Source organism: Nomascus leucogenys, chromosome 16, assembly GCF_006542625.1.
Source record: "Nomascus leucogenys isolate Asia chromosome 16, Asia_NLE_v1, whole genome shotgun sequence".
In the NCBI taxonomy this organism is placed as follows: domain Eukaryota; kingdom Metazoa; phylum Chordata; class Mammalia; order Primates; family Hylobatidae; genus Nomascus; species Nomascus leucogenys.
The window spans coordinates 19,790,185-19,808,726 of record NC_044396.1 but is presented as its reverse complement, the minus strand read 5'-3'; the positions used below and the strand labels follow the sequence as shown (position 1 = coordinate 19,808,726).

The following is an 18,542-nucleotide window of genomic DNA, read 5'->3' as shown; positions in this document are numbered from 1 at the left end:
AGATGATAATATTACCTCTCTTATTGGGTTATTGTGAAGAATGAATTAGTTAAATCATTTAAACACTAAAATAGTGTCTAGCAGACAGTAACTATTATTATTAACTTACAATTCTAATTCTAATAACTATTATTATTTTACACATATCAGGAAGTAGTTATACTGGTGGTAGTCGTGGTAGAAGCAGCAGCAGCATACAAATCTCAGTGTGTTTCACGTCCCTTTGACCTGTATATATGTTATTTAAAACAGGGATTTCTTTGGTACTTTGATAATAGAAATACAAATAAACAACTCCACTGTCCCCTGTTTTATGTAAATAAAGTAGCCAGAAGCTTCTACACAGTTTGGTGTACACACACACACACACACACACATCTGAAAGTGTCCATTAGCTTCAGTAAAATATATTTTTAAAAAGTATTTAATAAGTTGGGCATTCATGCCAAACACATAAGGCCACTCACTGCATGACTCTAAGAGATGCCCTTAGGTTATAGTCCTTGTACTGGGTATCCTGTAGTGGTGCTGCAGGAAGGCCGTGCTTCAACAAAATACCAGGGAAACATCATCCCTTGCAGCTAGAGCTCTGCCACACAGTGGCTCTGTGTAAATACACCTACCTTTACCATGAGAAAAGAAAATGACTGCCAAATACATATGTTGTACTTTATCAATTCATGCTCTAAGACAATATTCACCAGGATAATATGTTAAACAAGTTTCCATTCTCCATACTTTCACAAGTTTTAGTTAAAAGTATGAATAATATTTACTATTTATAGTAGTCCCCAAAAGATCCTTCCAGAAATTTTAAAATATACTTATTTTAATTACTTTAAAAAATCCTTAGGTTTTGTTTGTATTCATAGAGTCAAGTCCAGTTGCCATGGGAAGATTTTTAAAAGTAAATTAACTTAGGGCTAAAAATGTTGTGGCTGACAGCTCATTCCAGTCCAGAGTTTCTTTTATCTACAGACTCATTAACTGCCTGTATAGACACACAGGTTATTCACAAGATTGAAATGGCAAAGTTAAAGTACCTAAATACCTGAGCAAGAACAAAAGTATATTAAGCCACCATGATCTTCGATGTGAACACAATTTCAGTGTCAGCTCTAACCAATTCTTTCAACTTTTTACTTTTCAGAATAGGAATCTAAGGTCCCTGTTCACTAGCTATCAACCTTTCTTCTGCTGCCACCAAAACGTGGGCTGACCCATCCTATAATGTGATAGTGTTTTAATGCCATGGGTATATTCAGAAATAAAAAGAAGAACATCAGTTGATCAAGAACACATCTTTTATATCCAAACTGAAAAAGAAGATAGAGAATATTCCCTTGGCAATTTAGACAAAAGAATAAAAATCATAAAACATATTGATAAGCCAAAAGTGTTGGCGTTCTTGGTACATTTAAATAAGTATTTCAATTATCAAATTAGGAGTCCAAATATCACTATAGTTTCATTGAAATGACTTGAAAAACTACTTATTCAACCTTAAATAAATTTTAATTAAGTTAAATTTCTGTACAATGAGATATCATCCTACCCCAGTTAAACAAGCTTTTATTGAAAAGACAGGCAATAATGAATGCTGGGGAGCATCTGAAGAAAGAGGAATCCTTATACACTACTGATAGAAATATAAATTAGGATAATCGCTATGGAGAAGAGTATGGAGGTTCCTCAAAAAACTAAAAATAGAACTACCATATGATCTAACAATCCCACTGCTGGGCATATATCCAAAGGAAAGTATATTGAAAAGATATCTACACTCCCTTGTTTATTGCAGCACTATTCACAATAGCTAAGATATGGAATCATCTGAAATGTCCGTCAATGTGTGAATGGATAAAGAAAACGTGGTATTTATACACAATGGAATATTATTCAGTGATAAAAAATAAAATCCTGTAATTTGCAGCAACATGGATAGAATTGGAAGACATTATGTTAAGTGAAATAGGTCAGGCACAAAAACACAAATATTGCATTGCATGTTCTCACATATGTGGGAGCTAAAACAAAACGAAACAAAACAAAAAACAAAAAAAGAACTTCATGGAGACAGAGACTAGAATTATCTAGAATTATGGTTACCAGAGGCTGGGAAGGATAGGAGGGAGGTGGGGATAAAGAGAAGGGGTGGATAATGGGTACAAAATATAGTTAGATACAATGAATAAGAGATAGTAGTAAATAGCACACTAGGGTGACTACAGTTAAAAACAATTTATTGCATATTTAACTAAAAAAGTAAGATTGGAATGATCTTAACACAAATAAATGGCAAATGCTTGAGGTGATAGATACCCCAACTACCCTAACTTGATCATTATGTACTGTATGCCTGTATCAAAACATAACATGTACCCTATAAATATATAGGACTATTATATATCCATAATAATTACAAATAATTTAAAAAAGAAATATTTCACCAAGCACACTTGAGTGCATGCCACTGTGCACATATAAAAGATAAAGTAATATGAAAAAATTACTATTAAAATTATAAAACATATCAGACTCATTTTCTTTATTGCCTTGCTATTTTTTTGTTTCCTTGCTAAATATATACATTTTATGTATAATATAGATTGCTCCATTCATTAAGGAATTTAGGGGAGCTTGCTTCCAAAAATTAGCTATGCATCTATAATTTAAAAGAATCACTGATGAACTCATTCTGTGGGAGACAGTATTTATTATGATCTCTAATACCATTGTTAATTAATATTAAAGCAATATATTATGACATTTAAGGTAATACCTTAATTTATTGCTTGAAAATGGTTAATTTGTTCAACATAATATAGGGATTACTGCAATTGTCATCATTACTCTTAATTACCCAATAATTACAGATTCAATGCATCACATGTCTATCTGCCAAAAAGGGATATAATTATTTAATATAAAAACAACTGATCTTGACAAGAGTCTAAAATTAGATAAGAGTTCATAGCATTGAAAATGGTTAAGATATTATATTAATACTGAGGAATAATTTAGATCTATAACTATAGTCCATATTTTATGTAATAAGTGTCAGATAAAAATTCATACCTTATAATTTGACCATAATCTAACAGTGTGATTTCAGCATGGATTGTTACCACACATTCAAGATTACAAAAGCACAGACGATAGCTTTAATATCATGATGATGGGGATTATACTTCCAAAAATAGTACACTATTTCAGCTGAGTACCTTGATCAATAACACCTTAAGAGTAGAGATGCGACAGCAGAAAAAAATAGGCAGGAAGCAAATGAAGCCACCGGGTTTCTAGTTCAAGTGACAATGAGAATGAAGTCGCCAAGCAGACACAGGAAGCAGAGGAGGCATGGCAGGCTAGGAAGGGAAGATGAGGAGTTAAAAAGGCTTTAGTTGTTTCACCTAGAAATAACTGCCAGGCGTAATACTCTGAAGAGAAAGATGCACTACCAATTCCTAAAAAGACACCAAGAAAAATCCAAACCTGAATTAGAACACGGCTTTGTTTAAATAAAAACAAAAACAAAACAGCTCAAAACGAAAACAAACAAGGAAAAAAGTCCCTTTGATTTTAAATTATGGGCTGCCTATATAGTTGATCTTTTCTCTATAATGCCCTATCACAGAAATGCTACTTTAACTCCCACGCACTGACACCGTCATTTTTACTGGTCTGGAATCTGAGCCACTGTGTGCCCCAAAAAAGGCCCGTGTCCTTCTCTACTCCTCCACATTTTTTTACATCCTCCTGCCAGAGAACAGCAAACTGTTCAGACCCCTTTCCATATGAAGGGCCAAAATAAATCCTGTGCATATTACTCTTCCATTACCTCCTCACAAAAACCTTCCTCCTGACGCTTTCAGAAAACAAACGTTTCCATCCCAAGTCCTTCCAATGACCAACAGGAGCTCACAAAACTTGCGGAAATGTACCTTTTCTAGGACTCCACTTTCTCAAAGTTAATAACTAGTAATAAGCATTACATACTTCCTTATTATTCTGGCACTAGTCAAGTTAGACCTTCAAACAATGTGAACTAATTTGTTTCCCAAGTCCTCAATTTATTTGTATTTTTATGAATTGCGTCATATTTTCCAAGAAAGTGAATCAGAAGCTAACAGCTCTCCATTAAGAACAAGAACGCTGTCCACAGCACTTTGTAAAATGCTGTGATGAGGAGTACAATTTAAATGGAATTTGGTACTATACGTGGCAGCAAAACACAGGATTTGCTGGAGGCTTTTGCTTGTTAACTTAAAACTATATTTATTTAAGGCAAGGGGCATATTATGCCTTAAAATGATATTACAGCATTCAGAGAGAATTGCAGTGATTAGAGGGCAGCAGGTCCAAAATATCAAAACTCTATTCCCAATATTTAGAACAAGTTTCTAATTGTGGCAGAACACATTCTTTTTATTCTTGATTCTGTTTTCCAAGATGTAGATCAAAGTTAATATTTATGCATCTCTCAAAAGTACTAGGGGAGGTAATGTATTTATGTTTCCAAACTGCTTTGAAGTTTAATCTCAAAGCTTTTATTATTTATAAAGGTTTTCCTGTGTTGATGAAATAGAAAAATTATGACTAACATCATGTTGCAAACTTAGATGGCAAAATTTCAAAATTATGTATTAAATTAGTTTGATATGTCAGAATTAATTGAGTATGTCTAAGTCTAGATAACCCAGCTATTTAAGGTTTAAAAAGAAAAACAGTATGTATTTTCTCAAGGTATATAGTAGGGCAAGTTCCCCAGATCAAATGTCAAAAGACAGGTTCTGCAACTACTCTGCAGTTCACTTAGCCTTTGACATTTAGTTCCTCTATTTGAGAAAGCAGAGAGAAAAATGCATGCTTGTCTTTCCTATTGTGGAGGGTTGATGTACCATGATCAAACTAAGTAACAAAAAATATGTAAACTTTGTGAGTATCAAGGATTCTAAAAACACAAATGATTTTTCCCTCTACTGAAAAAAATTAATCACTTCTTCCTTTGCTGTCCAGAAAAGTAATGCTGTTTCATAATCTTACGAAACTTACTGTGTACCTGTGGTAATACCATTTGTGACTATGTCTGTCTATGCAGAAGATAAGAATTAAGCTCCTTTGATGAAGAGATTATGCCTTCTGAATCTGTACATGCTTTATCTTTCACAGATAAAGCACCCAATAAAGAGCTGAATAAATAAATGAATGATTGATGAACCAATCATTAAAAAGCAAAATTATTAAAAAATAAGAACAAGCCCTTTGATAACAAGAAATTGAAAGAAGTAACTTTCCAGTGAAACCTTTCTTTGATTTAGAACCGTCAGCAGTGGGGAGATAGTAAACTCTTAACTGGCTCTCTGACGCTGCCCCTCCTACCCAAAATTTGTGTTGTTTCCTGGTTTCCAGGGTGTAGATATTTCCATTTGGCCAATTTCAAGCTCCTAATATGATACCAATGAACGGAGATTTGGGAAGCAATGTGTACAATATATTCTCATCAGTCACATAACCCACCTCTGTTGCTCATGGTCACTCTTTTTGTAGTGGTTTCAACTGTACACCTACCTCAACATTTCATTCATATTTTCTTTACTACTTTGAAACTATGTTGCTAAAATCAGGTAAGCAAACCTGACATTGGGCCTTAAATATCTTATGAAATATTGGAGGAGTGGGGTTAAATTAGGTTATATAATTCCAAAGAAAGTTCATGAGACAAATTACTCCATTTCTGGTTGGCAGAGTTCATATAAAGTTTTCCAGACTACTTAGTTTGGCTCAAGGACAACAAAGAAAGGAGGGTGGGAGCCATTACTTACTCAATTGTGTTTCTGTCCACTTTTCCTGTCATGTTAATGCCATAGAACTGCTGCATGGCAGCTAGGGCAGACTGCATGGTCTCTGCAGAGCGCAGCACTGACATTCTGGGGTCAGTCGGTGGAAGGTAGCCGTACTTTTGTAACCAAACCTGCAATAACAAGTACAGTTTCTTTTAGATCAATTTTACAATTTAACAATAATTTTCTGCTAATTAATGTATATCTATAATAGAGTTTTGAACATTTTCTCCACAAGGGCATACAGTATTTTAAGCGTTTGATCTTTTTGTAATATATATTATGTAGGTTAGGTTATTTTAATATAATTGCAGTGACTGTTATGGATCTTTCTGACAGACATTCTAATGCTAATTGAAAAAAAAGATGAATTATTTGTTGCAAGCTTATAATGTATAACGTACTACAGCAAATACTGGATAAAAAGTAAGATTATCCCTGTCCTCTAGGACTTCAAGCTCCCAAAATGAAGGATGCTTTTTCAACAGTATGACTCCATTGAGACGTTTATGTTGCAAAGGGCAATGTGCATATACCACATTAAAAAAGCCGTCTTCCTGAAATTGACCAGTGACCCCAGCTATGACGTGTAGCATCTTTATAGGTAAACCATGTTACTCTACGACATTCTGGGTGTAAATTCTATAAAACCATTCTATCCAATCGTAGCTAGGTATCTTTTGATGACTTTACCATGTAAAGAATATTCTTTCTTCATTTATTTATGGTGACTCACTTTAATCTAAATCACACAAGTAACCAAGTTTTTCACCTATAGAAGAAACCCAACTATCATCTTAAGAGTGTTTAGACCTCTCTTTAAGGGTCTCATGATTTTTATCCCCCACCTTCCCTGGTGAAGGGGGCTCTGGGAGGACAGAGAAAGAAGTCATAGTTGAATTCACATTCTAATTGTGATTGGAGCAAAAATTTGGAGTCATTTAAGGTTAAATTTTAAAAGTTAATACAAATGCAGGGCATTTGGAAAAAAGTATATATCTCCACCAGGGAGCAGATGCTTTCTAGTTTTACAACGCTATGCATTCATTTTAAATGCACAATCATATGTTCAGGCCACAACCCATCCTGCTGTCCTTTACCTCAATCTTCTATAGGGCTCTAAGATTTCTTGGAGTTTAGTGAACTACCTCTCAAATTGATAAGAGCCAAGTAATTCTGTCCCTGGCATAAAAATAGAAGCCTTGCTATTTAGTGAAAGGTATTTGCCAGCATATGTTACCCTTCCTACCTCAGTCTATTTATCACATAAATGACCATCCTATGAAATTGTGGTTTTTCCCAAATAACTCATATTCTTCCTTTATGAACTTCAACTTCTAAAACAGGAGACATATTTTCCCAGTGAAAATAACCAGCAAATATACAAGTTAAATTTCACCAAAAGAAACTAATATTAAATGTATTAAAGTCTTAAAATGTGAAACACAAAGTGGAATTTTTCATGGTGTTTCCAAAAACTGACCACCTCAAAAGAACAGTACCATAAGCACATCCCCTTGAAAATAAAAAAAAACCCAACATTTATTCTAAAGCTATTTAAGAAATGAGCAATGCATCACTGTCAGGAAGGTGTATTGGTGAAACTTAATCTAGTAAGCTCATGTACCATATAGTAAAAGCATGCCAAGACACTCTTCTCATCTAATCTGTAATGAACAGACTGCCAGGGAAAATATGAATATTCAGTTTCCTAGTTAACAGTGGTGCAGTCTGAAGTAGACTCCACTTTTTTCTGAATGAAGGAGGCAGGCAATATTATTTCATATGAAAGTCAATACCTATTGTTATGTAATTTCTCAAAATTAGAATGTTGTATCTTGATTTTTAATAACATACATGCACCAATATTCTTAAACTGAATGCTTTTTCTATAACACTTTGTTTGCATTCATTTCTTACTTGCTAGAGAGCTGACTTGTTGCTAGGTTACTCATGGGTGCTAAGCTACAGGCAATTACGTTTATGAGGAAAGCAAAGAGAAAACCATTAACAATAAACCCTATGACTTATGTACAGATAGAGGAACTATAAAATATGTAAATGTTAAGTGCATAATGAACAGAATAAAAAATACATATTTGATTTATGCACTAGCCTTTCAAACAAATGTTTTAGAGTAATGTAAAAATGAATTGAGATTTTTCTTCAAGTTTTCTTTTACACTGTCACTTATGAAAGGGAGTTCTTTCTGAATGACTGAAGAGTGAATCATTATTTTTAATTGTAAAATATTGGGAAAGCTATGAGTTCTACCATTTTATGGTCAAGGTTTGTTTTCTGGCTAATCAAGATTGATTTGTCACCTAGGAAGCAAACCTTTCTTCCACATTACAAACATAATATCTTTTTTGATAAAAAATTAAATCTATTAAGTAATATTTAAAAATGTATCTTTCCCCTTACCCTAGTATTGTGCTATCCAAGGTTAATGATTGGGCATGTAGTCTTTGCATCTTTTTCACTGTTCTTAAAAATAAATTTTGAGATATAAATATATATGAGTATGTATGTGTATCTGTAAACCTATATACATATCTATCACAGATTATACCATACCCTTCCATCCTCATATGTTTGTATTTGATTTATATCCCTGTTTTCATCATTGTCTTAAAATACTTCATCTCCTGGATTATTGCAAATACTAAATTTGTCTCTTGAGACTGGTTGTGCCTTAATGTCTTTTCAATGTTCTCAAATGCACATTATAAATAGTTAAAGAATTATACATTCTTGTGTGCACTTGGATGAATGATATACAATTTGTAGGGGTGATGTTAGGATTAAATGAGAATATACAAAGCCCTCAGCATAATTCTTGCTCAGTAAGTCATACTATTATTTTATGCTTACCAACTACCCTGAGTTCTTAAAATCGTTCCTGTTCAACTTAAGATTTGTCCTTGGGATAGGGAAAGATTAAAAATAGGTGAGGTTGAACTAGTCATAGCTGTCAGGAAAGACAAACAACATGGGGTAAGGAATCAGAGTGTTTGAAAACTCCCCAAATCCAAAAGCAAATAAGGAAGGTGTGATACATTTGGCAAACTGATTTTTGTTATGTTTTCTTCATTTTGTGCTCACTGGATTGAGAAGTGATTTTGAGAACACTGATAAAATATCAAAGGACAAACAAGTTCCTTTAAGGCAAACCTTGATTCTATACTATCTGGGACTTACCCCATCTCATTATCTCTAGAACAACCAACCTCAAATGAAGCAATAAAATCTCACCTTGAATTACATTCCTGTTTTACTAACTCATTCAAACATCTTGCTACCAGGTAGACAAAACCAATTTCCAGCAGTTAGTGATTATTCAGTTGGAGGAACAACCAGAAGACTGTTGTTCTCTGCAGAGCAAGACGATATATTAAGCAATAAAAGGTAAACACTTAAATATTAAATGTTGTGTCAACAGATATTGCCTTTACTAGATTATAGTATAAATAAGGACAGGCAAACAAAATTTCAGCAAAATTCATTAATGAATTCATTAATTCATAAATATTAGTGACAAAAATGACTTTGTCACTAATATTTCATGTGCCCATACTGTAAAAACCTACATTAATTGACTCAGTTATTCACCCACATATATTAAGCAGTATCCTGAAAAATAATTATATAAAAAACGGAGACAGTAGAAGTTCTCACCACTAAGAGCAAATCTAAGCAGTAATTTTTTAAAATATGTATCCTTATTTATTCCTTCAGGCCAATACTACAACCTAGAGAAATAAAATTCTCTCTAGCCTTGAAGCTAGTAAGTTTATCAATGTCTTAATATAAAGCTAGATACTGTTATTCATTTGCTTAGATGAAACACAAATGCAAGAACAATTTTTAAACTTCCCCACTGATAGGACATAACATATAGAGAAAACATCTTGAAATATTGACTCTGATTAATTGCAGACATACTTTCCCCAACCAAAAAAAAAATGCAATAAGTGAATAGGTGATTAAACTACTGAATATATTAGGGCTAGAAGAGATACATTTTAGAAATTATAGAAATAATTGAAGCAGAATATAAGGAAGGCTGTTAGGATTTTATTTAATCTGAAAAATCACTTCGCCAGTCCACAATGCCTATTTGTGACTGAATTAGTTATTTCAGGTTATTTCAAGTATAGTTAATTTCCATCTAATGTGGTATGGCAAATCCAAGTTCCTTGTACCCTGTGATTATATGATCCAAAGTACAGTACTCATATGAAAAGAAAAGTGCAAAGGTGACAAATTTATTTTATAGCATTTATTTAGTAAGAATCTCTTCCATTTACTTGATTATATAAACATTTTTATTATTTTGGGAAACAATGTTTTTAAATTACTGACTTCACCTCAAATTTTAACATACTAACAAAATGTTTAAATCTATGATGTTTAAAATATATTCTGATATAATTAACTGACTTTCTCAGATGAAATTCAGCTGAAAGAATGCAATGACTTTCTTCACAGAATTGGAAAAAACTACCTTAATATGGAACCAAAAAAGAGCCCGCATCGCCAAGTCAATCCTAAGCCAAAAGAACAAAACTGGAGGCATCACGCTACCTGACTTCAAACTATACTACAAGGCTACAGTAATCAAAACAGCATGGTACTGGTACCAAAACAGAGACATAGATCAATGGAACAGAACAGAGCCCTCAGGAATAATGCCACACATCTACAACTATCTGATCTTTGACAAATCTGACAAAAACAAGCAATGGGGAAAGGATTCCCTATTTAATAAATGGTGCTGGGAAAACTGGTTAGCCATATGTAGAAAGCTGAAACTGGATCCCTTCCTTACACCTTATACAAAAATTAATTCAAGATGTATTAAAGACTTAAATGTTAGACCTAAAACCATAAAAACTCTAGAAGAAAACCTAGGCAATACCATTCAGGACATAGGCATGGGCAAGGACTTCATGACTAAAACACCAAAAGCAATGGCAACAAAAGCCAAAATTGACAAATGGGATCTAATTAAACTAAAGAGCTTCTGCACAGTAAAAGAAACTACCATCAGAGTGAACAGGCAACCTACAGAATGGGAGAAAATTTTCGCAACCTACTCATCTGACAAAGGGCTAATATCCAGAATCTACAATGAACTCAAACAAATTTACAAGAAAAAAACAAACAACCCCATCAAAAAGTGGGCAAAGGACATGAACAGACACTTCTCAAAAGAAGACATTTATGCAGCCAAAAAACACATGAAAAAATGCTCATCATCACTGGCCATCAGAGAAATGCAAATCAAAACCACAATGAGATACCATCTCACACCAGTTAGAATGGTGATCATTTAAAAGTCGGGAAACGACAGGTGGTGGAGAGGATGTGGAGAAATAGGAACACTTTTACACTGTTGGTGGGACTGTAAACTAGTTCAACCATTGTGGAAGTCAGTGTGGCGATTCCTCAGGGATCTAGAACTAGAAATACCATTTGACCCAGCCATCCCATTACTGGGTATACACCCAAAGGACTATAAATCATGCTGCTATAAAGACACATGCGCACGTATGTTTATTGCGGCACTATTCACAATAGCAAAGACTTGGAACCAACCCAAATGTCCAACAACAATAGACTGGATTAAGAAAATGTGGCACATATACACCATGGAATACCACGCAGCCATAAAAAATGATGAGTTCATGTCCTTTGTAGGGACATGGATGAAACTGGAAACCATCATTCTCAGTAAACTATCACAAGGACAAAAAACCAAACACCGCATGTTCTCACTCATAGGTGGGAATTGAACAATGAGAACACATGGGCACCGGAAGGGGAACATCACACTCCGGAGACTGTTGTGGGGTGGTGGGAGTGGGGAGGGACAGCATTAGGAGATATACCTAATGCTAAATGATGAGTTAATGGGTGCAGCACACCAACATGGCACATGGATACATATGTAACAAACCTGCACATTGTGCACATGTGCCCTAAAACCCTAAAGTATAATAATAAAAAAATGCATTTTAACAGATAACTTCTCAATGTTTTAAAACATTGATTTCCATTTTTCAGTATGAGACTTATAAATGCACTGGCTAAATTTTGTTACAAAGTAAACTAACAACGAAAAGGTGATGGCCCCTCTATTTTGTGTTATCATCAGCAAAGGCAGTAACAACTTAAGGACTTTTTTCCAGAAATACCATATATTTACTGGTTATAAAAAGTGGCAGGATTTGTGGCCTACATTTTCTTGTCTAAAAAATGGCTATAAATGTGAATTATAACTACCTGTTGGCCAAAAAATTAAACTCATATTGGAGTAATCATTCAGAACTGGTCAAATTGAAGATTCATAGGATAAGTTCACAAGGCAGAAATTAGCCTTTTTCTTCATTCAAAAATCTAAATGGGCTCTAAATCACCATCCCATCCCCAGCATGAATGGATTAGTGTATGAAATTGCACAAATAGAATTCAATTCACTTAGAATTTTACCATCTCTTTAATGGCTTCTTGAAATGGAAAGGAAATAGTGGAACAACCAAAAGTTACTCCACTAAACATCTTATCAGTTAAGAGGCAACTGTCATTTGGACAGGAAGAGAAGAAAACAGCTGAGTTATACTAAAAGTTGTGATGACCAGCATGATCTATTTTACACCTTAACAGGAAACTTATTTATGATTGAAGCCAATTACTTACGGTGTCAAGGCTGTGGAGAGGTTTTCCAATCTGCATAAAGTGAGTTACACTTCGTACTTAGTAGCTGTGGGAGCAAAACCCCTCAAACAGTAATGGCTGAGCCCCAATGTTAAAAAGAGAGCAGTGCCCTTTCTTGAAATTCCATTATGTGCTAGTCACCATGCTGGAAAGTTGCAGAAGACTATGATATGCCATCTGCTCAGATTTTACTATTTTTTTTCTTCTAAGTTACTTAGATTTTTTAAAGAAAGATTTATAGGGTACATGCACATATACACACACACACATAAATGGTGACAAAACAAGACCAAAATAAAAGCAAAACACAACCAACGATAAACAATAACAAAGCATGTATATGATACCACAACACCTATGTTTCTGAAGTAGACAGAAATAATTATCAAAAAACTAACCACCTGTAATAATCATTGACATGATTCTACTTTATATCACAATTACCTAAAAACTCAAAACAGTAAAATCCCCCTCAAATCTGTGTCTTTTCACACTAGCCAAGTGAAGAGAAATGCTGAACAATGCACCAGGTGAATGTTCTAAAAGCACTTAACTTGAGTCTGTCATGTGAGTCACAGACTCAATTCGCCTTTATTTACTGGGAGCAGATTCAGTTTCATTGACACCAAAAATACAAAAAAGAAATTAACCTCAATTAAACTTGCAAAGTAGGGGGTGCAAAATGTCCCACTGAGATGAAGGTACAAAATACCAGAACTTTTTTTTCTTTTTTTTTGAGACGGAGTCTCGCTCTGTCACTAGGCTGGAGTGCAGTGGTGTAACCTCTGCTCACTGCAACCTCCGTCACCTGGGTTCAAGGGATCTTCCTGCCTCAGCCTCCCGAGTAGCTGGGACTATAGGTGCCTGCCACCACGGCCAGCAATTTTTTTAGTAGAGACGAGTTTCAACATGTTGGCCACGATGATCCCAATCTCTTGAACCTCGTGATCAAACCACCTCGTCCTCCCAAAGTGCTGGGATTACAGGCCTGAGCTACTGCGCCCGGCCAATACCAGAACATTTCATAAAATGCGCACATCCACACACGCATGCATGAGCATAACTGCAGATTAAACCTAATATAAGAAGAAATAAACTTGACTTTTACTTAATATACAGACTAACCAAACTTCATACATTCATCACCACCAGATGTCCTAAAGGAGGAGCTGGAGTTCCACAGTGCAAATAGTTTCTCATTGTCACCTCAACAGTTAGGATGATTCCAGCACAATACAACATATAGCTATTTTTCTGTGCCAGGTTACATGGATTTATGAATTATATCATCTTACAGAAAAGAAATTTTATAATACTTTCAAATATGATGGGGAGTGACTAAGAAAATATTTTGTGCTATATAGATGTTTGCTGGTTATTTCATAGCAAGGTACTTAAAAGTTGTCAAACTTAAATGAGTTATGTATTTTCTTTTACAAAAAGACAAAAGTGCTGTCCTTTTCTGTGAAGACAAGTAGCTGCAAATAGTATGCTATTCAATAGCTATTTTGGGATATGAGAAACAAAAATCTTTTAATCTGTACCATCAAGATAAAAGTGATGTTTTTGCAATGCAAGGGAAAAGAAATTGTTTTTCAAGGAAAGATATGCCATGCCAACTATTTTTAAAGACAGATGTTTGGAAATGTTTCTATCATCACATGACATTACACTCAAAAGATAGAAATTCATGACCTATTCCAACTGTCATAATTCCCTACTTTAAAATCCCAGCAACAGAATTTTCCATCTGTAAAATAATCTGCCAAAAGAACAGTTGCAGAGGGTTTTAAGCCCATTTGTTAAAAATATAAAAATGCAACACCTTTTCATTGGTTTTTAGAATGAACTGATAGACATCAGAGAAAATGGTAATTTACCTGCTGAATTTTACCAAAAGCCTTTACAGAATTGAGGGATAGCATTACAAAATAAGGCTCATGATTTATAATCAGCTAATGATGTAACTTCTCCAGGATCCTGTGTGGTGTCATTTTTGGCTATGACTATTTTTAAGATAAAGATTATAAATAAACTGATCTTGAAATTGCTGTATTTCAAAGTGTTAAATCAGCATTTTAAAGAATAAGGAAGAGTCAGTCAAAGAACTCTCAAAAAAATGATTAATAACATTTCTAATAAGAGCAAAACAATGTAAATGTAATTCATAAATAAAAAAATTATTTTAACACATCTTTAGTTCACCTTAATATTTCTATTAGAATGTTCTACAATACACATAATTTTAGTGATTTAGTTCATTAATATAATTATAAGTAAAACAGGGTACATGTTTTAAAAATTAAGATGTACAGTAAAAAGTGTAGAGATCATAAAGCTGATAGAAACTACTTTATTTCTAAAAAAGAAGCTATTTCCTTAAATTCTCTCCAATGTGCCACACTTACTCTCCTGAAAAGGTGAGAAAGCAGTTTATCAACATCTAGATATTAGATTCTATTCTGACTATGATAATTCTCAAGCTTTTCCTTTTCCATCACGCACTACTGAAGCTGCCCATATCGTACAGAAACAATTTCTTAGAATGCCTTCCAAGCCATGTATGATTTTGTCTCAGACTATTATTCCCTTGTTGCTTTCCTCCACAGAATCTGTTCTTTGGTCACATTGAACTTCCAGTTCCACTCCCAGCAGGTCTCCATAAGAACAACTGCTAGCATGCCTTTACTGCCCATTATGTACCAGGCAATTTACATGCATTATCTTGAATCCTTATAATAAGTTCTCATATTCAGCACTATAACCTCTGTAATGATGAAATAAAACCCCAGAAAAAATAGGTAACTTGCTGAAGGACACATCAATAGTAAGAGGGGGAATCAGTATTCAAATAGAGACCTGACTGACACCAAGCTTGGCTCTGTTAATTTAGACTGCCTTTTAGAGAGAGGAGACCCAGCTGCCTGTCTGTATGCTGGAAAGCCTAGGAGACCCTATTCATGTTAAAAAAATGAGAAGGCAGACTGTCTGAAAACATACCTACAATAACCAAGAATGTTCAGTTTTTATGCAAACAAAACACTCGTTTTGCACCATGAAAGGGCACTGAGCTGTGACTGCATATGTTCTGGGTACAACACTAACTCCTACTTCTAAGGGCTTCTCTAATTGCTCGTGCAAAACAGTCTTGCATGGTCCAATTTGCCCAGCCTAATTAACATTCTTATTTCTATGCTAGAATATTTCGCTTATGGCCATTTCAGTTTTACAGTTTAAAAAACCACTGAAACCTTCCTTGCCAGAGACACCCTTTGTTCTCACTTTATTCTTTCACAGAACTTTCTTACTGTAGTCTCAAGGTTGCCAGTATCTACAGCTGACCAGCAACCTTGGTTATCTTCTCTAAAATTAATCACTTAAATACAATCTATGCACCTATGACACACCATTTAACTGTAACTCTGACCTCAGCCAAATTTCCAGACTCTGAGATCACACTGCTGTTTAAATAAAAAATACAGCATTCTTAACTTCTTTTTCCTCATAATCGATATCAGTCATTCTTAATTTTTTCTTTTTCCTCATCAACGATATCCAATCCATCATCAGATTTTAGCTACAATTTTATCTTGAATGGAAATACTTATTTCTGCTGCCACTCCTTTGTCAAGGAAATGATCATTTTCCACAAGAAACTGCAAGATTCTCCAGCTGGCCTCTGTGCTTTCATATTGCTACCATCTCTCTCTTTGCCCAACTAGGGTAAGTTGTCTTTTTTTTAATTGTGGTAAAAAAAAATACATAACCTAAATTTATCATTTTAACAATTTTCAAGGATGCACTTTGATGGCATTAAGTACACTGACCCTGTTATACAGTCAGCACTACCATCCATTCTTGAACTTTTTCATCACCCCAAACTGAAACTATATATAGAAAAGTCCTCAAATAATGTTTTACTCAATGCGGTTTCGTTATGAAGATGATGATAAAAAAAATAAATTCCCAGCTGGGGCCACTGTTTGTGTGGAGATTGCATGTTCTCCCCATGTTTGTGTGAGCTTTCTCTGGGTATTTAGGTGTCCTCCTATATCCCAGAGATGTGCCTGTTAGGAACCCGCATGTCTAAATGACCCCAGTCAGAGTGAGGGAGGGTGTGAGTGCGCCCTGCAAGGGGATGGCATCTTGTCCAGGGTCTGTTCACACCTTGTGCCCTAAGCTGCTGGATAGGCTCTGGCCATCTGTGATTCTAAGCTGGAATAACTGCATACATAATTATCTTGCTTTTTATTAATCTTAAATGTATGTATAGCTTACATTTATTTCAATGTTTAATATCAGAAGTGTTTTGGTCTTTATTTAGAAGTCTAGTGATGTTTTTTGTGACCAGAAATATGCTGTAGGAACTTAACTCTTACTCATATCAATTAGCCTATGGTAAAATTGGTTATGTTACACAGCATTTTACTTAAAGATGAAGTTTTCAAGAGCGTATCTATGATGACATTAAATAAAGACTTGCTGTGATCATTAAACAGTGACTCCACATTATTGCTTCTCCCAGCCTCTGGTAACTACAGTTGACTGCTGAACAACATGGGTTTCAATCTATTTATATGTATATTTTTTCAATAAATACATTGGAAAATTTGGGGGAAAGTTTCAACAATTTGAAAAACCTCACAGATGTACCATATATCCTGGAAATATCAAAAAACTCTAAAATTTAGATACGTCATGAATGTATAAAACATATGCGGTAACTCATCTATTTTATCATTTACTACCAAAAATATACACAAATCTATTATAAAAAGTTAAAACATATTAAAACGTAGGCACACAAATACAGACTATATATGGTGTTATTCCTAATTGAGAGAAATGTAAATAAACACAGATGCAGCATTAAATAATAACCGCATAAAATTAACTGTAGTACATATTGTACTACTGTGATAATATTGTAGCCACCTCCTGTTACTATTGCAGTGAGCCCAAATGTTGTATCTGCTGAAAACGCTATGTGATGCAAATCATTTCTGTGTGAGAAGTTGTCTCTCCACTTAATTGCATATCTCAGTAAAAAAGTGATCTCTTGCTGTTCTCACTTATTTTTATTGTGTTTACTGCAATACCGTAAACCTTGAATAATACCATGGGACCCATACAAAGTGCTGCTAGTGATGCTGGAAGCACTTCTCAGAAGTAGAGGAAAGTCATGGCATTACAAGAAACAGTTGAATTGCTTGTGAATTGCTTCACTTGTAGCACAGATTGATGTCTGCAGCTGAGGCTACCCGTCATTTCAAGGTAAATGAATTCAGAGTAAGGACCACTGTAAAAAAAAAAAAAAAAAAAAAAAAAAAAAAAAGGAAAGAAAGATAAGGAAATCCATGAGGTGCTGCTTGCTGCAGCTATGCCAGTAGGCATAAAAGCCTTGCACTTTTTGCAAAATATCTTTTAATCTCTAATTGAAAAAGGAGCTTGTATGTGGGTGCAGGATTACTCTAAGAAAGCCTTGTCTATAGATTATAACATGATTTGAGAAAAACTGAAGTCATTACATGACAAAATTAAAGCAAAAGGAAGGGGAAGGTTCTAAAGCTGGAGAATTTAATGCCAGCAAAGGATGGTTTGATACTTTTAGAAAAAGGTTTGGCTTGCAAAATGTCAAAATAACAGGATAAGTAGCTTCTGCTGATAATGAAGCAGGAGACTAGTTCTTAGATGTCTTGAAGAAAATCATTGAGAAGAAAACATAGTTGCCTGTATATGGTTTTAACGTAGATGAAAAAGTGCCCTATTCTGGAAAAAATATCACAAAGAACATTTATTAGTAAGGAAGAGAACCAGGCACCAAAATTTCAGGCAGGAAGAAATGGGCTAACTCTACTGTTTTGTGCAAATGTAGTTGGGTTTATGATCAGGACCGCCCATGTTCTAAAAGCTGCTACCCCATAAGCCTTAAAGGGAAAAGATAAACACCAGCTGCCAGTATTTTAGTTGTCTGGACAA

General features: G+C 34.5%; 1 protein-coding gene across 1 annotated transcript in view; it reads right to left on the bottom strand.

Moving 5' to 3' along the window:
- Positions 1–18,542, bottom strand: part of MMP16 (matrix metallopeptidase 16) — a 285,399-nt gene that overhangs the window by 152,058 nt on the left and 114,799 nt on the right. The window contains exon 2 of the mRNA XM_030794891.1: positions 5,826–5,974. Coding sequence (XP_030650751.1) covers positions 5,826–5,974 — 149 coding nt within the window. The remainder of the gene's footprint in view (positions 1–5,825; positions 5,975–18,542) is intronic.